At 32.2% G+C, this 24,670-nt stretch overlaps 1 protein-coding gene across 3 annotated transcripts in view; it reads right to left on the minus strand.

The window, feature by feature from the left end:
- The window catches only part of LOC108729386 (uncharacterized), a 42,663-nt gene that overhangs the window by 17,683 nt on the left and 310 nt on the right, over positions 1-24,670 (minus strand). For 2 of the 3 annotated variants that reach the window (XM_018458464.1, XM_018458463.1), the window contains exons 2-5: positions 11,439-11,627; positions 11,045-11,157; positions 9,850-10,008; positions 9,641-9,724 (exon numbers count right to left, since the gene is read on the minus strand). In XM_018458464.1, coding sequence (XP_018313966.1) covers positions 9,641-9,724; positions 9,850-10,008; positions 11,045-11,157; positions 11,439-11,627 — 545 coding nt within the window. Of the gene's footprint in view, positions 1-2,782; positions 2,859-9,640; positions 9,725-9,849; positions 10,009-11,044; positions 11,158-11,438; positions 11,628-24,670 lie in introns of those variants that run through there. The other variant, XM_018458465.1, reaches the window with a different exon arrangement.

The following is a 24,670-nucleotide window of genomic DNA, read 5'->3' on the forward strand; positions in this document are numbered from 1 at the left end:
ATTACCCTGTTTTTACATAGACGCACGCACATGACTTTCGTGAATATTGTTATACGCGCGTAATGACGTCAATTTTTTCCGTTTTTTTTCCAACGTGCAGCTTTTAAGTTCTCATTTGCATAGCAAATGTTGAAGTAATGAAGCGTGACGATGTCAACATTAGAACTTTTAAGATTCCTTTCGAGTACGTTTTTTTTTTTTTTGTAAAGGTGACGCGGTTAAGACAAATATCATGATCGAGCATATTATGTTTTCCGATGTTCCCAACGTGCATGACTTTATTTCGTATATCAAGAAGACGCTTCCTAACACGGAAGTATTATATAATAACTTTATTCCACTTTTTTTTTAGATTGCTCGGCTTATTTTATGGCCAATATCAATCAGATACTTGTACTTTCATGTGATATTTGAAATAAAACACGTGAGTTTTACAAGTGCTCGATAAAAGAATATTGCAATTACTTAGAAAGTGGATATTTATCTACTGCGCGTTTATCGCATGTCAGTTTCTGTTAACTATTAATCTTAGATTTCTCGATGAAGAGGTAAAAAATTTCACATGGAATAGGATGCGAATTGTTTTTACTTCCAGCATTAAATATATATTTCAGGAATTTCGGCTCCTGAAATAAATACTCTACGTGATTGAAAAAATAATAGGCATCTGTGAAATATTTTGTCATGTTCATGAAATGTTCATCAATCGATGGGCGGAATATCGTCGCATCTCTCAAAAATGTCTATCACGAGTGGAACATAAATTGGCTATTTTTGAAATTTTGACATTTGACGTAGTTTGCATAAAGATTATTTCGACGGACTACATTAAATATGCTTGGTCGAAGGTTGTCACGATTTCTCGACTTAAAGGTATCTCGTTTGTTCAGTTGTGTCATGCAATTGATAAAAGACGCGTGACGATAACGAGAGGGATCAATAAGACTATCCTCTTTTTTGCTTTATTAGCTATGTCTGTTTTCGTAGAAGGCTTACTCTAGGATATCGATAAATGGTTTATCTATTTTTTTTGACTCGCAAGAATTCTTTCTATATGTGTGACAACACTTATTATTGTTAGAAACCTATTCCTTATTATTATTAGAAACCTAGATTTCATTATTTATGTAGAAAGAACAAGAGCAAAATATTTGTAAAAACGTATTAATTAAATGAGTCAATGGCATATCAAATAGAAGTCTTTTAGAAAAACGTAATTCGTGATCGCAAACAAAAATTAGTGAGAGAAGAAACAGATAAGAAGTTCCTTTGATAGTGTTCTTTTCGGTAATAAAAGAATTGAAAATGCTGACGCGATCATGACAAATGATTAAAAGAAAATGTATAATAACCAAAGTAAAAAAACAATGATTCGTGCTGAATAATACGATTTATCGCTCAATTAGTGATGTGTTTTGCACGGATCCTCTCTTGAAATAATAAACAGAATTTGTATTTCGCAAACACTACATATTCTATATTAAAAGACAGAAATCGAAGAAATAATTTTGCCCCTCGAGCAATCAGACTTTTTAGAGTAGATATTAAAAATATATTTGCTTTAATTATTAAATACAAGATTCGATTGTTGAAGAAAATAATCGGAAGTGAAAATGGCTTGTGTATAAATATAGAGTAACTTGTATTACTCTTAGTTTAATTTGATCTCGATGTACAGAATCTTTTTGCATTTGCAAAAACCAAGTCATTTATGAGAATAATTGCGTGTAAGATCAAAAGTGTCGGTGAATGTCTAGACTCCAAGGCGCCTTTAAATCGATTTCTCGAATATATGAGAAGATTTACGCTGTCTCACTTCTTCGGCCGGTATCACCTCTTATCGCGTCACCGTAATTAGCATCGGCCTTGTTATTTTAGTATAACGAAAAAGCTCGTCGCGCGAGCTACGAGCGTGTTTTTCGATCGATTACGAATCGCTAAAAAGATTAATAAATCAATTTTATCTGCTTTGTTTTTTGCGCAATGCGATACAATTATCTGACCGCTAAGTATTAAGACATCGTGCGATTTTCATTTTTCTATTTTTCTATTTTTATCTTGAAGAAATAGGTGATGGCACGAATATGAATAACAACAGGAATCTATTCTGTAAAATTGTATGTTTAATGTTAATGAGACCTTTAAGGATGAATTTGTAAATATTCTTAAATAAAATTAAACTAATTAAAACTATATATATATATATACACATAAATATTTTAATTAAATTAAGTTCTCAAATCAATGAAAAAAAAGTTTGATACTTTAAACTTTTCAAATCTTATTCTGCAATCGATAAGACAAATAAGAATTATAAAAATTTTATTAAAACCTTTACATTTAACTTGACACATAAAATTTTAACTTGACACAATTAAATATATAGGTTTGTTTCTTTCTCTCTCTTTCTCTATTTTCTCTCTCTCTCTCTCTCTTTTTCTACGAAGAAGTTATAAGGAATGGAAAGGATGCCAAAGTGCTTTCCCTCTTCCCCCAGATTAGAAATTCAATTTCACAATATAGACTCCTGTCAGTCTCTGTCAATTCACTTATTTCCCAGGGCTCGTGCCAACGCTTTCATCAATCCGTCACCGATGTTTGTACCGATCCGTGAGCAAAGTCAAACGACCGTATAATCATCCGAGGTTAAAGATCTCCTGTCATGCGTCCGTTAAACACGTCTCGTCGTTCCCTTCTCACGTTGCTTCACACGTCACATTCCTCACGTTTCGCGTATCCTTGTTTCCTTCTATCTTTCTATCATCACGTCTACCCGGTCTACCTCTTATTTCGTCCTTTAATCGCGCGCCGCGCGGAATTTCACACGCGCGCTCTCGCACCGCTCGCTCGCTCGCTCGTTCGCGACTGAGACACGCACGTCTCGCCGTCACCGTCGTCGTCGCTCGTCCTCGTCCACCTGTGCACGATGTGTACGACCTATGGCTTCCTCATAGTGGGGAGTCTGGTTGCTTTTGCGAGAGAATGCGCATCTATCACGATAATCGCACGCCGCCGGATTGGGTCCCGCTTTGTGGGACCACAGCGGCCCGCATTCTGCGCGCGCGGCGCGCGCGGTTTAACGCGGTTTAATCGCGGTCGCTTAAGCCTCGAAATTAGGCCTGTGGTAATTTGTAATCCTCCCGCGGTTCAAATCTAATTCGACACGTTGCTATTATCCCCGGAATACTGCAGAAGGAGAGTGAAGAAAATTTGTCCGAGGAATATTATGGCTTTTATTTTTTTTAATAATAGAAACAATTTCAGAATCAAATTTTTTTTAATGCGCGCGATTTAACACTTTAACTGCTACACAGATTTTTGTAATCGGTCTCCTGGCACCACATTATTATTTTTTATATACTATAATTTTGAATAAACTTTTTATATTAAAATATATTTTCCATTAAAATATTTTTTAAAATAAGAATATTTGACAAAGTTGTCATCCATCTCTAAAACTTCATAATATGTTGTGTAAAATTAATGCAAAGTATGCTGATCACTAGGTAGATAATATGTATTAAATTAACACAAATTAACATGCTTAGTTGAATACACAAGTCAGTATCAATAAATTGAAAGAAAAAGAACATGTTTTCTTGTTAAATTTTTAATAAGATGTTACGTATATAAGAAATGAATGAAGAAACACTTTACTAAAGTGTTTCTTCATCTGCTTCTTATAATAATTTAATTTTTAAATTCTTAGCAGTATTTTAACATATTAAGAATTTTAAATAATATTTTACATATTAAGAATATTAAGAATTTGACACATATTTATGTGTAAAAATCGTTAATGAATGCTTCTTTTTTTCAATTTTCTTAATATTAGTCATATGTCATTCTGAAAAATGTAGAATTTTAATATCTATTTTATTTAAGATGTTGATCATTCACACTTTTTTTTAATTTTCTCAGAGAGAAGCTTTAACGATGAAAGTGTGCAATTATTACTAACGATATACATATCGCACGAGCTTAAGTTTGCGAAGCCACACGACTTACCCTGAGAATTGGAGCGACGTGTTGAAGAGATATCGCCGTTCGTTCGCATTCGCCACGTTGTGTCTTTTCTAACGCACGTTATCGCGTGCATACACAGTTCAGTCATGCGAACGGTGTCTTTTTCAACTTTCTTTGAGGTGGAATCAGAAGACCGCGTGACAAGATGCAAAAGTCGCTCAAATTACGCGAGATCGAGATTACGCTCGTACTACTTTAATTCCGCGTGGAGCAGGTTGGAGTCGGTACAAGTTTTGTTACAGTCGAAATTAGCGAATTTTAATTTCCATAAATTCTATGTCTCCGGTTAACCGGTACGATTAGTCGATCGTAATTTGTATAAATGTCACTTCGATTCGCGAAAGAAACGAAGAACTCGTTTCCTTCATCACGCTCACCTGGGTACTTTTACTTTGTACACCTGAACTTTCCTGCCGATTTATCTATCAAATTTACTCCAGTGCTCCGGAAGCAACGAATAAAATTATAATAAAGTCTCATTATATAATACAATAATATAAATACAATATATATATATATATATACTTGTACACATAATAATTAAAACTTCTGTTTTAATAAAAATGTAAAGATACATGATAAAGTTTTTAGGTAATTACCATTGCAAAATATAAGAAACTTTTTATAAAATAACTAAAACATTTTATGACAATCTTGAAGAACAACTGATGTGTAATCAACTTTATCAGTTGCTATTACATTCTTTAAATCATTAAAAATAAAAATGAGGAATTTTTTATAAAATTACTAAAACGTTTTCTGACAAAATAAGTGGTATGTAATCAACTTTGTCAGTGTGCTATTTATATATTCTTCAAACGAGTTAGGTACGTCAACTTATGGCGATTATCATTCAAAGAACATAATTATTCGTTCTCTCCTTCATGATTTCCTTCGACTAGCGAATCGGCTAATCAAAAATCTATCCTTCGAATATGAAATTGCTATGATTCATACGTCAGAGAAAAACGTTACATTGCAAGATTTACTGTGATTCGTTTGCATTTTCGTTTGCACACTATCATTTATTATGCAATCAATGATCAATCTTTTTCATTACAAGTCATTTCAAAAAATTAATAGAATATCTAGAATTTCTTGTTTTATAATATATTAAATTCTGGGATCTCAGCAAGTATTTATTCCTTTTTTAATCATGTACATATTTTTTATCAATCTTAAGACCTTCTTCGGTGCTTTTACAAAATTTTTTTTTGCGTTTAAAATATAAATATAATGTCATTACTATAAATATACTACCTGCGACGCATATTTTTTTATCTTCAAATATTATCTTGAAGTACGGTAAAATAAGGTTTTTCTTTGAAAGTCTATTTAGACATATCCTGTAAGTCATAAATAGATTCTGATTAGTGATTGCGCTTGCGATCAACAAGTTGTTGGTAATGATACGTTAGTATAAAGAAAGGAAGAGTCGAACAACTCAAAAAATAGTCTTAAAAGCTGCTGATTGCCTTTTAACAGGAAATTCTTAGTGGCGAAAGTTGAAACTTCGACTGGGTTATTTAACTTGGAACTTTAAAGGCGATCATTTAAACTTCCTGTCGAAGATTCGAAGACTTAGACAGAAAATATCTATAATATGTTAATTCTTAATTAGTTAATTCTTGATTAATATTAAATTCTTATAGTATTATATAGCAAAATTTATTTTTAAGGTAATAAAGAATCTTTTGTCCAAGTCGAAACTAAGTCATCGAGATTGAAGTTTCAACTTTCGTTATCGAGAATTTGTTGTTAAATGACGGATAATTCCTCAATCTAATTTTTTAGTCATTTGCAATTCTTCTGTTCTTCAGTTCCATATTAACATAACATTGCGACTGTTTGTGAAAGCGATCGGAATATGTTTACGATTTACGACAAAGTAGACTTTTGAAGAAGTCTTTCTTGCGAAGTCACGTACTATATGAAGCCTTTCAAACCGGAATGAAGGTTCGTGAAAGCAGTGAAACAATGTTTTTAGTAGCTAGTATATAATTAAATATTTATATCTCTATATAAAACTTTCCTGATATAAAATTATATCGGGCAGATATTTATTAACACGATGAAAATAGACTGGATAATTGAATAATTATCTGTGCAACCCGATTTACATTTATCAAAAAATTTACTTCATTTGAAATAAAAAATTGTATATTTAACCTTTTTTTACTGTTACAAAATTAATTGTGTTGTATCAAACGATATATTATATATAAAAGAATTATGTTTTCTTATTGATATTTATAAAAATGTTGCATTAAATATATAATATTGCTTACGTGAGATTGTGAAGCCTAGGTACAAGTTTTAACAAGAACGTCACGTCGCGATACAACGTGCACAATCTATCGAGTTCTCAATGAACTACGTGCACATATCGTAGCTTTTTAAATTTTTTTAAATGTAAAAAATAAAATCCTTTTCTTAACAATATAAAATACGCAATATCACATCGATTGTTTTTAAATAACGAATTGCAAGAAAAAAATATCAAGAATCACGCTAGTAGTATCTCGAAGGAGATATTATTTTCTCAATTACTGTGACATTTGGCTGCATTATGCAAGAAACTTCCGCAAATCGCCAATCTCGTTAAATATGATCTGATACATTTGTGTGTTACATATCCCTTACTGTCATATGTAACAAAATGGATTTGATTATATACTTTCATTACGTTTAAGATACATGTAACATGTTGAATTAATAAAATTGGGGAATTTTCAAGTAAAAATTTGTTTAATGGATATAAAAAAATGGAGAACTTCTTCTCATTTGGTGAACGTTTTTTTATTGGCGTCAAGGTTGTCCTTCGATTTTTGGGTGCTCGTCGATAATGAATTCGTAACCTACTTTCGTTGCAACGGACAGCTGTCTCCGTTTTCGCATTTTAATGGAATCGGTTCGTCGTGGGAAGGTAAAATTGCTCGGGTCGAGTCAAGTGAGGACACTACGGTAATTATGAGCGCCGGTAGTGTCTTTTATGTAATCACACGCCGTCAAGATGTCGCGAACGCGGGTATAATGATAAAAGTGCCTGGAGAACGACGACCGGTGGAGCGGAGCGATGCACATTGTCTTCGTTGGGAAGGCATTATCGCAGGCGGCAGTTAATAACCGGTATACGTCACCGTAGCAAGATACACCGGGTGGTCGATCTCAAGATTCCGCGAATTGGCATTTTGTTCTTATCGCAGTAATACTTAGAACTACCATGTGATCATATATATTAATGGTTTCTATTTTTTAATTAATTTTTAATTATTATTAAAATATATATTGTCTTCATATATTTTTTAAAAATTATTTTTAGATTAATATTACATTTCTTGTATAATAGATGGGAGTCTGAAATTTTTTGACTTTTCAATAATTATGTGGGAGGACGCCTACATGGAAGATCCGAATTCGAATTCTGGCTGATATTTTTCGTAATAATTATTTACAGTTTTTAAGATGTTTACTAGCATCAAATCATTAACAACTGTCTAAGATGCTTATTTGCAGCAATATTAAATTACTTGTTATTTTAATTCGTGATTTGATTACTACTCCAGTTTTAGTTTAGGACTGTATTTCAAGAGCGACAAATAATCGGCACACAGTTTGAACTGGAAATTGTATAAATTCACAAGAAATAGGTTATAGGCACGCGAAGCGCCTTGATCGAATACGCGTTTTTCATTCATGGATCAATAATTATGTCCTTTATATTGATAAAATATTTACTTTTTCGCTACTTTTTTAATTTTCATTATTGTTTATTTGTCTAGTCATTTTAATGAGTGAAAAATATTGATATTTCTAGTATTAAAGTCTAATAGTTACTACTTACTGCACTCAGAGAAAAAGACAACTGTAGCAACTACATATGTATAGGTATACAAGATAACTATACAAGTTTTATATGTAGAATTAATGTGTATATATATATATATATATAGTTGAATAAACTATTTTATAGTGATTGCAATTATAAAATACTCTTTATTCAACTATGTACGTTAATTCTACATAAAACTTGTATAATTATCATTTATACGATAATTATCATTTATATAACCGCTGTCACGTTTTTCCTTGAACGTGAATCAATTTGAAAATCAAATTGGTTCTTATTCAATGTAAATCATTCAGCAATGATTTAATCGCTTAAGTCGTGAGAATTTCAAATTATTTCATTAAACACTTGTTTTGTAATTGAAAGATCATGAAAGCATTAAAAGTAAAATCCTGCAAAAATAAGCCCTCATCTACAAGCATACAAACAATAGTGCATTTCTGATGCATTGTATGATTTCTGCAGTATGATAAACTTATTTATATTATATATGTATTTATGACACATACAATGCAGCAATTATTATCCAATAACAAAATCTTAGTTGCGTTTTAAAAGAAATACTCTATATAAACTCACTTTTTATTCATAAATTTCATAAGACCCGTCCAAATTTTCTTAGTAGTGTGAACGTGAAACATCGAAGACAATAATTAACATTTGTGTCGACGAGATCGGATTATAAATGCATGTAAAAATACATTTACATTTTTTACACGTTTTGCAAGATCTCGATATTGCGCGAAATCAAATGTACTCTTTTCGTTATAATAATGCGAGAGTGGATTTAAGGAGTTCTTACGAGTCATAAAATAAAAAGAAATAAGAAAACGAGAAGTTGGCAAGTTTTAACAATAAGATAAATAATTAATAGCGTTTTCGACTGCAGTGGGTTTGAATCGATCAGAGGTCAATTAAATGATGTCACATATTCTACGTACTTTGGGTTTCACAATATATTGTTATTATCTAATCTATTTTCCTATAAGCTTTTACATGTTAATAATTCTACAAAGTTATATTTTGTAGAAGTTTCTATAATAAATATAAGATTGGCATTTTTTTATGTATATAACAATCTATTTAGTCAATATGTACACTTTATTATTTAAAAAGCATCTCTTATTAAAAATTACTTTTAGCAGTTTAATGATATTTAAATATTAACTATTAAAAAAATTTTAATCTGTAGTTATAGTATTTTTATTTTGTTAAATTTATTTTCTATTTATGTACACGGAACAGTTTTGCTAAAGTATGTAAAATTTTAGCTAGATACAAATCTTAATTGGACATTTCGATTTGAGAGCAGTTAGATAATTTTAACTTTAATCCGTTTCGTTCTAATTTTCAATTCACAATCTTCAATCTCCAATCCGTAGTGTGACATGAGCAAGTTGTGTTGTATCGACGTAGCGCGCTGTAAGTTGGTGAAATGGTATTCCTGCTTCAAAGCTTCGAAAAGTACACTTGTGCAAATAGAAAAAAAAATGAAAAATATATTCATAATATATTTTTATGAAAAAATGTATTTGTTGCGATTAATTTTATTAAATTAATAATTTTAATTCTTCGAAGATTTGAAGATCAAAATATAGAAAGTTCGAATGTCGAAACCTTCGAAGCAAATCACTAGTCCTAGTTTCTGATTTGACGAATTCATGGCACTTCCAGATTAATCGATCCAAACTTACTGCAGTCGAAAACGCTACAAAGAAATACTGATTGAATTGAATAGAATTAAATTGGAAATACGATACTTACTCGTAAGAGACGCTTTCAGGCAGGTAGTCAATCGAATGAGAGCGGCGATCAATGGTGGACGATGTTCCTCCAGAAATCTGTCGTCTGGATTAATGAACGTTAATTAAAATTTCGATTACAATTTTAGGAGACATGGTAGTGTCTCGGCGCTAATATTATTATTACGCCACAGCGATGTGTGTTGCAATTACACGCAATAATTCGCTTACACTCGAGGTCCTCGTAGAGTCGATCGATTGGAGTATCGTCTATGTTCTCAACGAGACCGTCGACTATCTTCTCGACAAAATTTTGAATTGCATACACCATGCGTCTGTCTTCTCGATCCTCCCGAATCTGCTCCACGTTCGAAATCGCGGCTGCATTTCCTGGAAAACATAAAATATAAAGCATCCTTTATATTTAAAAAGAAAGATTTTACTGAAGTATCTAAAAATTTAGCTACAAATCTGAAAATAATTTTGTTGAACCATCAAAATAATTATGTATCACTCAAATGACATGATGAACAATGCAGCAAAAAATTTTGACATTCTAGCAATCAGCTTGAGCGTCTTTCACAATTATTGTGATAGTCCGATAAAATTATTTTCAGATCTGTATTTAGCTATTTTTAGATATTTCAGGGCAATCGTTTTTTCCGTGTAAAAATACCTTAATACTCGAATCTAAAATTTTCTTCAAATTATATTCTGTTTTATACTATTCGTCGCTTTCTTATTCAAAATTAGAATCAAGTAAGAATAAATATCTTAATAAATATCTTAAACGAATGATCTTACCGATCGTATATACGTATACTTCGATTTGCGATAACGTTGAGTACACAAATTTTCAAGATTGTGATCGAGAACCGTCGCACAATTATGGAACCACGTTTCTTCCGCGTTTAATTTGAATGTCACGTCTCGCATATACGCACTCATTCCTCGGCATTACGGAACTACTTGAAACTTTGCGTTGTCACTGTCATCGCGTCGCCTCAAATCATACAATCCGTTCGTCGCGGGACGAAGAAAAGTCGCTTTCTAAATCCCGGACCGTACATCACTCCGTTAGATCGCTCGCGCTCTTTCTCGATCGAGCGCGTTGATACGATTCACGTGGCGGATCACGCAGCGCGCACCGAACAATGAGCATCACCGTGAGAGACTTCGAGCCGTTCTTACTGTTCAAGTCTCCCTCCGTTACGCGACTTTTCTACCTCGGAACAAGGACGGACGTTCGCCGATCGGGTATAGAACGGCTCATGTAAAATTGCGAAGAAAAAGAAAGCATACGCCGAACGTTCCGGAACACTTGTGATACGCCTCTCATTGCACCGTTTGCTTTGTCGCAAGGCTCAGAAATATTTTGACTCGATGTGTCAGAAAAATTTCACTACGTTATTTCTACACGCGTTACCTGCAACATAAAGGCGCGATTTGGCGGTGCCGAAGATGCTATGCGGATCCCCCTCCTCGTTCGCCATGCCACCGAAATTGTCGAACCAGTTATCATTCCTCTTCAGCCACGATCTGCAAAATTACAAGTCAATAAGTCATTCCTTTTAAATGCAACTTTTGTTTAAAACAATTTATTAATAAAAAATTGTTATTGATGACGGAAACATTATTTACGATAATTGATTTGGAAAATTTCTTAATGCTATATGCTAAACTTAACGTTAAGCTTAATGATAGACGACTCTAAAGAGGCCTCGAGAAAGATTATATGGTTCGTTTATCGAACGAATGGAGGATGCAATTCGAAAATAAATAATATGGTAAGGGGTATGAATACGTATTATTGTAAAAACCTTTGTTGATGGCAGAATATGCAGTGCCAGGCATTGTCGGATGTGTCCCAACGCGAACAGGCCTTCCTACAGGACCGGGCGCCGCAATCGCTGCAGCGCACGCCACGGTCGATTAGAAACGATGCCAAGCAACAGGCGCAACGTCTGTCGAGGACCACTCGTTTCGTTTCCTCCTCCTTTGAATTCTTCCTAAATTTTTTCCTTCATAAATCAGGATGCAAACATTGAGGGGATCGCGCAAATAACAATGGTAATTTGATCGCTGACACACGTTATTCATTGTATTATTAAGTTATTAATTTTAGATTTTCAATTAATTTTTTTATTAATTAGATATTATTAAGTATTATTATTTTAGCCAATCGACCGGATAATAAAAATTGAATCTGTTTTAAACCAATATTTTTTTAGTTAATTTTACATTTTTTTGTTATTAAAATGTCTTCCTCTCTTATGTAATTAAAATATCCCTATTTAATTAAAATATCTTCCTTGTGTTAAAAAGTAATCAGAGTAAAAAGAATTTTAAATTAAAATAACGTTTGTTTTATGCATCGAAAATGAAGTATACATATTAAGAGATGTCACCTTTGCTTTTTGAAATAAATTAAATGGAATTTTCCTTAAATAAAATACGGCAATATTATATTATTATATATATATATATTGATCAATATATTTTAATATTTAATTTCACTTTATAATTTATTATATCTCAATTATAAAATATTAAAAGGTAAATTAAGGATTTATTCAAAACAAGGAACATATAAGATGAACAATACATTTATTTGCATATTTATAGCATAAGTTACAGCCAAAATATCTTCCTTATTTATACACTGCGGAATAATAATCCAATATATAGACCGGTATTCATAGTCAGTTCTTATATTTAAGATAGTCTTAAGTTCAACCTTAAGGTATCACGACTCAATCAGAGAGCCACATTAGCGTCTTAAGATGGTCTTGAAATAAGAACCGACTATGAATAACAGCTATAGACGTTTTTCGAAATGACGATTCAGCAAACCGTCTGATCAGTTTTGCGAATGACTGATTAAATTTATTTATGAACGTATTTACGCTGATACGAACATATTTCATGCAAGTATTTATAGAAGATGATATTTAAAGTTCACGTTCACGTCGAATATAATAAAATAATAATCAAAGAATAAGCGTATATGAAACGTCTGATAAAATTGTTCGAATTTATTATATTACGAAGCCGCAACGATCGACTGGAATCGCGTTCTGGGACATAGTTGTTACATATTTACAACGTTAATTTACGTAGTAACGGTAGTAAAATAACCGCGCTTACTGTATATTCATGCAGTACCTATTAACATAATGCGTATTTAATATACAGAGTGTCCCGCAAAAACGAATAAGAGACGAAATTTTTTTTCAAGGCTATAATTGCCTTTTAGCAAAAATTTATAATTTTTAAAATTTTTAGTTGGTTTAAATTTCCTGTTTGACTGAGACGCTTTTAGTTATTTTTTTTAATCAAATCAAGTATTGTTTGGTATTTAAATAATCTTTTATAATATAATAATATAACTAAAGTCTCTAACTCTGTCACTTCCTTTTTCAGCAGGGCAATCTTCACAATCGGACACAGAATTTTAAATAAATTGAGTTCCTTTATTAGAGTTCACAAAGATAAATTAGACAAATTTCAGAACCAAAATATCGTTTACAAAATTAATTGTGAGAATTGCTCGGCGTCTTATGTGAGGCAGATGAAGAGACAATTGAGGACGCGCATTAATGAACATAAAAACAATATAAGATAGGACTCTTCTAGACATTCCGTCATCACTGAACATATACTAAATCACAACCATAAATTTGATTTGAAGGGAAGGAGTATCAATTTTAGATACAAAAGCCAACTATAACATACGTATGATTTCTGAGATATTACATATTAAAAAACAGAATAAAGACATTAACTCACAAAAAGACACAGAATGTCTAGATGAGTCTTATAATTGTTTATTAAATCACACGTCTAACGAAAATAAATGGGTAAACAACTTTTTGATTTCATTTTCGGCTTAATGTTTATAATCTGTCATTATAATTTTTGCATTCAACTAAATCAGACGCTTTATTGTAATTGATCTCCTGTTTCATATGTAAGTCTCTTATATAATTTTAATAATTTTAAAAAATATAATTAGTTTTAATGGTTGATAAGTAATTTGATAAGACATATTCTATTTGATTCTTTTTACTATAATTATTGTTTTTACTATAATTACTGTTTTGACTACATTTTAACTTTACGACGTCAATTTTTGTATTATACATTTATTATACAATATAGGTAACATCCTGACATATAGGTACCTATATAGGTATCCTGATATAGGTACACATCCTGACTTCAATTTTGATTCAGTTTCTGACACTCAAAATTGACGAACATCATCCAAAAAGATCTCGACACTCACATTAAAACAGGAATTCAAGGCGAAAAGACAAATCGCTCCTCATGTTTATAACTATCTGAAATGTTCCCGTGCAACGAACTATAAACGTAATGTTATGTCATCTGATGTCGATCAATTTTTTTTAATATTTGCTGAAGAAGGACCTGTGAGTTTCGAAACGTTCAATTCTATGTTTTTTTTTGTATAATAAATTGATGAAATATTGTTAATAACCTTAATTTGCTCGATTATAGACCGTTTCTTTAGATAATTGCTTTGCAAAATACGAGAGTTTTAAATATAATTATTAATTAGATTGCATATAAGAATCTTTCTAGTTTTTCTTGATTTAAAAGTTCTTTTAAAATTGCATAGCATATTGTTTTATTCGTATACTTTTCGGCATTAAATAATTTGGAATTGTATTCTAAATTAAAACTAAATAATTTCAGAAATAAAGTTCGTTTGAATTATAATCAAAAGATATAATTTTCTGTTTGTTAATTACAACTCTAGTAATAAAAATTTTAGTTTAACAGCGGTCTAAAATAAAACTTTATTCAAGAAGAATTTAGTCTATATTGTTGAAGAAGACGTCCGTGACATTTCTAAAGCACCCTGTACGTCGATATTACTACACGAGATCCCACATTATCGAAACCTGTAATTGGCGCGAGCCAATAATAGATACGAAAGAGAATGTAATAGAAAGTATTTATAAATAGGTATTGCATGGGTACGGTTTTATGCTACAATAGCGCGCATTTCTAGTTATTTTTTCTCGGTCATTGCGCGCGCTTAATTAACGATTTATATTTATTTGGAAAGTGGCAGAAGTCAAACACGCACGTCATAAATCGACGCTGTTATTTGTTTCTACTTCATAACATGCAACCTACTGGTTATCTCAATAAAGAAGTTAAGTGGGATCTGCCTAACATCATTGCGATTTGATTGTCTGAAACATGCGATTTTACTTTCTCCTTTCTTTTTCTATAATCGTGTTTTTAAAATGATTAAATAATTTTTGCAGAAGTTTCATATAAATATGTGATTTCTGAAGAATGTATCTTTTGTCATGAAAACATTAGTGTTAACGAAACTGTTTCAATGGCTTGTGCCACTTTCCAAATAAAAAATAATTGAAATAATTTAAATATCAGATATTCCTAATTTGGCTGATGACCGTTCGTGTCTAATCTTCGCGATCGAAGAACACCGCGGCCGCGCTCATTGAATGACTATCTTCATCCCGTTCCATATCGGAGGTAACCACTTTCACCACCACGACTTCGATAGTAATTAGCAAGAAGAGGACCATAAAAGTTGCCATATTATACCTTTCCTGACTGGGCACAATTTTATCACTCTCAATTAACAGTGCTGAGATCAGGGTGGAGACGTAGATCAACATGTTGCTGAGTGGAGAACACGAGGAAGTTCTCTTATAAAAGAATGAAGATGACACTTTGTCTTCTTATAATTAGAAATTATGTCTTTTTTTTCTAGTCTTCTAGAAAAGGACTATACTTGGCATAATGTGAATCATGGAAAAGAGATCGTGAAATTATATAATTGAGTCAATTGTAATTCGTTCGCACACTCCACTCTGACTTTTGAGTAGATAATCGTCGCTTTTTAAATCACATGGCACTATTAATTAGATGAAAAAATTTACAGTTAATCATGATTAATCCAAATCAACATTAATCTTTCTCTAAAGAGAAAGTTAATATTTTTCCGTTTTTTTTTAAATCATAGGATTAATTATATCGATCCGAAAGAAAGATACTATAGTTAATTGCCAATTATTTCAGTCGAATATTTCTAGCTAGCGTTCGATCGACCTTCGCTGATTCCTTAGAAAATTTCCGCGAAAATTAGGACCGCTGAGATGCCACGATGCATAAACTTTGCAAATTACTTGATACGCGAAAGTTCCTTTGTCCCTAATCTCTTATTTACGACGTTGGACACGGTGATTCGGCGATTCCGCATCTGGCTATGATGATCTTCGATTTCTCTGTCGACTTCCTTGGTTCATCCATTCCATGTTCCGGCATCCTCCCGCAACTTCGCATCCACTATCCCGATCCCGTGCGGCGATGATTGTATTTCGTGCTGAACGCGCTCCAATCTAAACGCCGGTTACGCGATCGCGGCTTTCCATCGCGCTATCGACGGCGGTTACGTAGTTTTATGTAACGTTGCGTACGTCACGCTATCACAATCGAGTTTCGTCCACACTTTTTATAAGTATACACTTTATGAGAAAGATGTTTGTGTATTTAATTTTAAGCAAGAAATTAATGAACGGGCGTAAACATTATACACGAAACTAATTTTTTATTTGTTTAAGTTTGAAGATCTTAAATCTCTTTATGCCAAAAGTTTAGTAATAATTTTCTGTTTTTTTCTTCAGTTTATTACGCTGACTTGTTATTTCTTCCTCTTCTTTTTGCTTCTGCCTCACGTATTCACGCGCAATTGAACATGTCGCGTAGTTTCACACTTTGATTTCTTTAGGAAATATTTTCAATTAAACTCTTTTCATTTACCTCTTCTTTCTTTTCACTTTTTTTCTGGATCTACTCTTCACTATAGATTCTGTTCTGTTTAACTGTTGGAATTAATCTCAAAGAGACGTATTTCCGATGAACTAAATTCTCTTTATTCAATTGTTTCTTGTAAGTAATTTCTTGTCACTTAAACTTTTTAATATCTTTCTTTTTAATTAATTCTGTCTCTATCATGTGCTCAGATTATCCAAATTTATATACTTAAAACTTGTTCGAGCTTCTCCTCTTCTTCCTCCTTACGCTTCTTCTTCTTCAGGTGAATCTCTTGATTAGCTTCTTCTTTCTTCTATTCCTTTTTTGATAACGTTCTCACAAAATATTAGAGCTTCTTGTCATTCATCGGTAGACTTGAACGATCCTCACAATTTGATCCCTACGATCTTCTTCCTTTTGGCTCAATCAACCCTTTTTTTATTTTTAATATACAGTTAGAATTACTATGACGTTTTGATTCTGCGAAAATTCAAACGCTGCGTCTTCAATTTCTTTAAGTAATTCTTGCACTCGGATCCTTTGTTACGTCTTTCCTTTCACTGTATAAGCTATTCTTACTGTCTGCATTCCTCCAATCTCCGCCAAGTGGTTTTTCTGCTTTTCTTTTCCTTAGTTTTCCTCTCTTTTCTTAAATTTTCTTCTCTCTAACTTGCGACTTCTCCGATGTTGCTATCACATTCTGGTTCGCTGTTTGATTGGATTGTTTCAGTAATCTAAACTAGACAACATTAAGGGCTCTTTTCTGACCCTTAATGGAGAAGGCAAGAAGACTGTAATCTCAGGGTTTTGACAGAGTTGTCAAATTTAACTCGCGTCTTTGATTATATTGATGATGATATGAATTTGACCCGCGGTCAGACCGCAATGTATTTATTCACTCGGCATGACATTTCCGTGGACCACTCACGCCGCAGAACCGGCACGATCGTATCCTCGTACCGGACTGTCGCTCGGTTCGAAAGTGACAGTGAACCGTTGGTAGCCGGGGAAACTCAGTATCGCGCTGTTATGTGCGATGGTAGGAGCCTCCGTCTTCGTTACATTCTCATGACGATGTATTCCTTTCTCTCTCACTCTCTCTTTCTCTTTCTATCTCTCTTTCTTTCTTTAGTTGGTGACCCATGCACAAGAGTTGTTGCGATTGATAGAAACTTTCACTAAATTTTGGCGATCGCTAAAATGTTCGATGATATCAGGATTGCAAATTCTTATTTTTCTTCTTATGCGAATATTAACTCAGTTCTAATGAGAACACGATGATATAATATGGAATTGTGACATGGATATTTTTTTTTTCGTGTCAATTTGTATAATCTCGATGATTAACAATTAGGATAGCCATATTATAGATATTAGTTTACTATTTTTTTATGAGATTTAGTATACATAAATGTACATGAGATTTATATTTGTTTTGTTTTGTATGCTTAATTTTTCGGTTACTTAACTTTTCGGTTAACCTTTTCATTGTATTAAAGAGAACGAAATCTGTTTTCTGTTTAAAAACGCGGTGATAATAAGTCACAAATATATAATTATTCATATTGAATGGATTGTATTTGAATATCAAAATTAAAATTAATAAAAATGAATAGAACACATAATTCATTCTTTTATGGATGAACAAATTTTTATTATTCGAGGTAGATATTTCTAAAAATTTTTCTTCTTTTTATATAGAAGAGAAGGTGATATTATGGCATTCCAATTACATTTTACACAATAACTTTGTTAATAATCAATATTTAAGTTTAAAACTTAACAATTACATTCGTTAAAATATTGTTGAATCGATTCTGGACTCAAAGTTACGAAATATTTATTACTTAGGATACTATTAATAAAAATGTACACTGTTAAAAATGTCATGAAATTTCATGAACTTTTAATATACAATGGTAAATGATATTTAAATCACTCGTAACTGAAACGATATTTAATGTATATGTTAATGAAATTAAATTCAAGTAAATTAAAATATATAAGTGTATTTTGAAATTTAATATACTTTTAATATACGGAGATAAATAATATTTCAATTCACTGTAAATTAAGTAAGCTTTAATGTACATGTTCATTAAATTTTGGCGCTTTCCGCGGCGATTGTGCGAAACAACTGTTTTTATTAATTTCTAGACTATTCTGGATACCCGCTTGTATCGAGATTATGATTGCCGTGGAAAGTGCTATGTTTATTAGTGCATATTATGAATATAAGAATGTAAGTACATCAATGTAAGTATAATGTTGATTCTATAATGAATCGATAGTCGGTCTTATCGATGAATCGCGATGAAGTTGGTCAACAGTCGACTTGTAATACGACTAACAATAAGATTATAACCGATTTTCTTAAATCTGGTCAAATTCGACTTTATTCCTTCCCATTAGTCGAGCTAAACGACTTGTATAATTAACAGCTTGTAGATGGAAAAAAATCATAGTCACCTATTTAGATTAAGGCTGATTAAGACTTGAGATTTCTGATTACCGACTCATTGCAGAATCAACATTAAACTTCCATTGATGAATTCACATTCTTGTATTCTTATATGTATATGAAAGTATTATACATGCTTGTAATTTGCACTGACCAGTCGCATTATTTTTCATTGACGGACTTGAACCAAGCTTCCTCTTTACATGTTAATTAAAAGTCATTAAGAAATTTCTATAAACAGCGTAGCGACATTGAATAATGACTCGAAGAAAAAAATAAGTGGTAATGTGGCCTTTCATAAAAATAGCCTTAAAATATTAATAGAAAATAGTATTTGGTTATAAAATTAACAAAAAATATTTTAAAATGCAAATGAATGTATATATATACATATATAATACATTCACATAACTCTTCTGCATATAAGCTGCTCAGTATTAAAAATCTCATTGTTAGTATTAAAAATAGTCACGAACCAATCAGAGAGCCGCATTAGCGTCTTAAGACGGTCTTGAAATAAGAATCGACTATGAATGAACCGGCCTAACAGTAGAGCTACAATCGATTATTAAATAATTATTTTGATATGAAAGCCTCGAAAAAGAGGTCGTGACTAATCAATACCCACAGAGGGCCACATTAGCAAAATGCCATGCTATTATTTAAATTTGTATAACTCAAAATATATATAGTCAAATAAAATGTTAAATAGCAAATAATTCACTGAAAAATACATATATTCATGTGATGATACGCTCAAGTTTAAGAAAAATGAGGAAGTAGGTGTAATTAAATGCATATATACACTAGCCATAATACCACCTTCTCCTCCATGCGTAATAAATTAAATCTGAATGCTATAATATACTACTAAACGTTAAACATTTTTTTAATCTTTTGAATTTCTAAATAATTTCAGAGAATCCATTATACATCTCTCTCTCTCTCTCTCTCTCTCTCTCTCTCTCTCTCTCTCTCTCTCTCTCTCTGTGCTTTCCCCTCTCTCTTTCTTTCTGTCCTGTTTCTAACAGAGTGGTCCACTTTTATAGAATTCATCAATTTTAATGATTAATAAAAAAGAATAGTCTTTCGCGTTTTGAACATTTACTCATTTATACATAAAAAATAGACGATGCATAAGTTTGATGCGCGCTGCTGTAATGTGATTACATCACCTATCTTGTAATTCCTCTCGCTTCTATAACCGTTTCTTATTATATAATAAATACCTTTTCCGTCTGAGTGAGCATCACCGTACTCATTACTCAACAAATCCTGCATCTATGTTATTATAATCGACTCTCCCTTGATGTTTTGTATAATAATATAATATTCAATTTCTAAGGATAGTTAAAAGTAAGGATGCCTGTGTTAAACGTCTTAAATAAGCCGTGTAAGGAAAGAAGAAATCGTGAAGGAAAATAATATTTGCAACCTATAAGTATATAAATATAAAATCATCTTATCTGTATATAACGTAAATTTTATTAGATATGTAAGTCTGATATCAATTTTAAAATTATTTTGAAACAAAAGATTATATTTTGAAAATATAAAACTGCGTTTTATATAGATTTTTTTAGATTTCGATCCTCTTTTAATTAACATAATTTAACGTCGTTTAATTATGTTAATTTAATTAGTATCTCTATCATGTTTTCTTCTCTTTGTCCAAGAAATAGGCGAAAATTTTTTTTCTCCGTGAGAAAATGTGCTATAAACATGGGACGTGAGGTGTACTGTACGATGGGAAGCAGCAATTTACCCATGAGTTATCTTTGTAAGAAAGCACCGCCTCCGTTTACGCGATCTAGTATAATTCAATAAGGATCTAACATCACCTCATTAGAGTAGTTTTGCAAGTATGCAGTAATTATTGAGCTGCGCCGAGTCACTGTTCGCACTTACCGTTTCTCTCGCTTTCTCCCGCAGAAGATCCTCAGAAAGAAATGTTTCATCGGTCGTTCAGCTTCAGCCCGGTCTCGTAATGAATATCAACGCGAACGTCTCGCGCTATTCTCATTGAATAAAAATAGGGATGACAAGAATGGTCTGCTTAGTCCGATACTGTTTCTTTTTTTTTCGATTAAAATTGTCGAATAATTTATCTTCGTCTCTTTCTCGACTTTGTTCTATTTTATATTTTACATCTTACTTTTTACTTATTTGTCTTTTACTTTTCACTTAAACTTTATTTTTTCTTAGGTTGTTTAACATTATTTTTTACACTTTCGTGCGTGTACTGTCTTCTTTAGAGCAACACCAATATGTCAAGAAAAGATATTTGTTAAACTGATTCTTTTCTAACTTACAAATTTGTTTTTCATTATGTTAGCGATTCTATCACATAATGAATCTTCCATTTTAATTGGAAGTTATCGCTCTTGAAGTAGAAAATATTTCAGACTTTCAGCTTCAATGCAGAAAATTGATTTCCAGCATTGAATAGCAACTTCATCAGCCTCGTCTAGTGACGTCAAATGTGCATTCAAGTCTCGGTTCCTTACGTTGCCGCTCTTATAACAGACAATAAAGCGAACTTTACGGAGAATTACTTCGAAGTATGTAGAGCAGGAGATCTCAAAAGGCGATGTAACGCCAGAAACACTTCAATGATTTACTTTCATCTTTGCGGTAGATCACAATGCGACAGCAATATGATTCCTTGGAAAATCAATTTCAAGTAACTGGCAAACTTTGGCAATCAATGCACATCGGAAAATGCGATCAATTTCTGCACGGACGAGAATCGTCCAAGGAGATCCTCGACACCTTCGGAGATATCGCTTCGCGTTAAAGCGAGCGTTCGCACCGGGCGAGACCGACTATCCGCGACAGCGAATATCCCGACAATGAAGAGAGCATCGCTGGTGCGCGCGGATACCCGGGTGTTTGGCGTTCCTGTACGTGCTTCCGGTTCCCCTACGCGCCGTTGCGTCCATTGTTCAACGCGGCTCGATACGTACATTGTGCAACGCCCGACGTTTTACCATTGACGTACTCCACGCCCCGTGGCCCACCACGTGACTCTTCTTCAGAGTCTCCTCTCGCTCGCGCGTATCGATATGTCGTCGATATATACGTCTCGTCTCACGCATCACCGCGCCGTGGGCGCTTCCGGTGGTACCGCGATCCTAAACCGGCTCGTCTGTGAAGTCACAGGATCATGCCGACTATTATTCACGCGATCCGTTCGGGAGCATTGCACGGAACATTCTTGCCGGCGTAATCGCGTATGCTGGATTCGCGTCGCGGAAGAAAAAGTCTACTGTTCGCGAGTAGGGTATAAATGCGAAATTAAGAATGTAAGAAAGATAAATCATTGAATGGCGAAGCGTCATTTAAAAGCAATCTAAAAATTTACGCGGAAAAAATGACTTTGTTAAATAACTGAAAGTATCTGATAGAGAAGAAAAGAACACTACACAACGTTTAGTTATTACGGAACACAGAATTGAGCATAATCATGATTTTTATTTGAACAACGTTTTTGTAACCAACTTTTTGCTACTTTTTGTAACCAATAATTGCTCATTATATTTGAACGTCCTATATAACTTTTAGTCCGACAACATTATTTTCGGATTTTGCGGTTTTTATTAAATGTCATCCAAAGCTTCTGTAGTTATTCTCGGTCTCATTAAGATTTTTATGTACTGAATATACAAATTCTGTAATCGATAGCTGTAAGGAGGACTCCAAAGAAAGTGGAAATGTTCAATGATATCGAAATAATTCAATAAATCAGTAAAAGTTTTTTATTATTATTTGAGCACTGCTAGCTGCGCTGTCACTCATTCACTTTGATTCTCATTGTTTTTTTATTCAGATCTGTATCTAGTTAAATTTTTAGATACTTCAACAAAATTGTTCTTTCCGTATTAGTTGAAATATTAAATGATAGATTTGTGTACACAGCGAAATGAAATAATTTAAATCATTGGAATAATTTTTTGATGACGAAATTAATTGCTTTAGTAATTTTATTAGTATTTCCGCTATAATCTTCGACCATATATAACTTTTTTTGATGATTTTACAGCGATATTATTTTATCTACGAGAAATTATCTTGTTCCATTTCGACGATCTCCATTATCCTTCGCGCGATCTTAATTATTCAGAATAAAATCTTAATTATTCATTTTTTTTTCTTTATTGAGAATAAAAGAAGAGCAACCTTATTTCATACAGCATAGAAAAATAATTTGTCTGACAAGCGCGATTTATTTCGGTTGAGTACACGTGTATGTTTTTGAACTTTTGAGAGAACTCATCAAAAAATAATTTATACCGCTTTCCGAAATAACAAGGTTCTTCCAGATATAAAAGAATATTGACAAATCTGACAAGATTACGAAAATAGTCTGTATATATACAATACAATCTACGAATCTACAAGATTTTACAGTATTGCTTCTATTATAAGCATTGATACGTTGAGAGGTGAGATCAATTTTTAATCCAGGTCGTAGGCGACACAATGCTATCTCGTTATCTTATTGTTAGAACCAGCAAGTGATAGGTATCGATCTGCTTTGTAAATTAATAAGCCTGCGACGATTTTCGAAATCAACGAAACAACAAATCGTTCTTGCTTTTGTTGCGTCACGAACAATTCCAAGTTTCGAAGCGGTATAGTCAGGTATTGTCAAACTTCAACGTTTATCTTTATCGATATGCAATTTATTGATAAGTATAAGAAAATCATGATTATGCTCAATCCATTCACTGAGATTAAAAATATAGATTATGTTTTAAAATCTGCTGTTTCAAACAGAGTGATATTTGTTCTTCTGTTTTAAATGCAGAAAATATAATTAATAAATAGACGTAAAAAATAGACGTAAACATAATTATGTAATTGTTTGATGTGATAATCTAATCAATAACATTGGCGAGATTATCGCAATAATATATAGATTTTTCCGGAGGATTATAAAAAATAACTTAGGCATTGATACGATAAATATAAATCCTATTATTGTAATCCTGGAATTTTCAGATTACATCATTGCCACTGATTACATCACTGCTCAAAAATGCTTAATATAAAAATAATTAATACGTGAAAAAATTATACAGTTTGTATTGCACTAAAAAAATTATCTTTCATTTATAGAAAGATTCTAAACTTTCTAAAATGTTGAAAATTAGATAAAATCTAAACTTCTTGACATTTCAGAATGGGAATATGGATGGAAGATTTAATAATACTGATAAAAATTCAAGGATTTTCAAAATTCAGTAATTTGCATATTGAATATTTATAATTTTCGGCTTCAATCTATATCGAATACTTGGGTTTCAGGAAAATTTAGTAATTTAAAAAGTTTAAGGATGTACTAGGTGTGTATACCTTTTTTCTGCAAAAGTTGGAATTCGAAACTTATATAATATTTTCCGTATAAATTGAATGTTATATACATATGAAACAGTAATAAACATTTATATTTCGACACATCACATCAATAAATATTTATATTTCACAATACAATTTTATAGTTTAAATAAAGTTTTCTCATTTTATCTTTATTTTTTAAAAATATGTCAACTTTTTATTGAAATAATTTTTAATCCAAGTTCTAAATCGCTGTCAAACTTTTCGTATTACTTTCAAATACAATATAGAAAAATCTGTCTTTTTTATAATTTTTTCATTTGATTAAAAAATGCATGTAATACATCCTTAGTAATCTCTAGACACAAAGCTAGTATAAAATTCGAAAGATTAGAGGATTAAAAAATGTTGTATTTCTTCGTGTGTCAGCTT

Source organism: Mycetomoellerius zeteki, unplaced genomic scaffold (assembly GCF_001594055.1).
Source record: "Mycetomoellerius zeteki isolate Tzet28-1 unplaced genomic scaffold, Tzet1.0 scaffold73, whole genome shotgun sequence".
Classification (NCBI taxonomy): Eukaryota; Metazoa; Arthropoda; class Insecta; order Hymenoptera; family Formicidae; genus Mycetomoellerius; species Mycetomoellerius zeteki.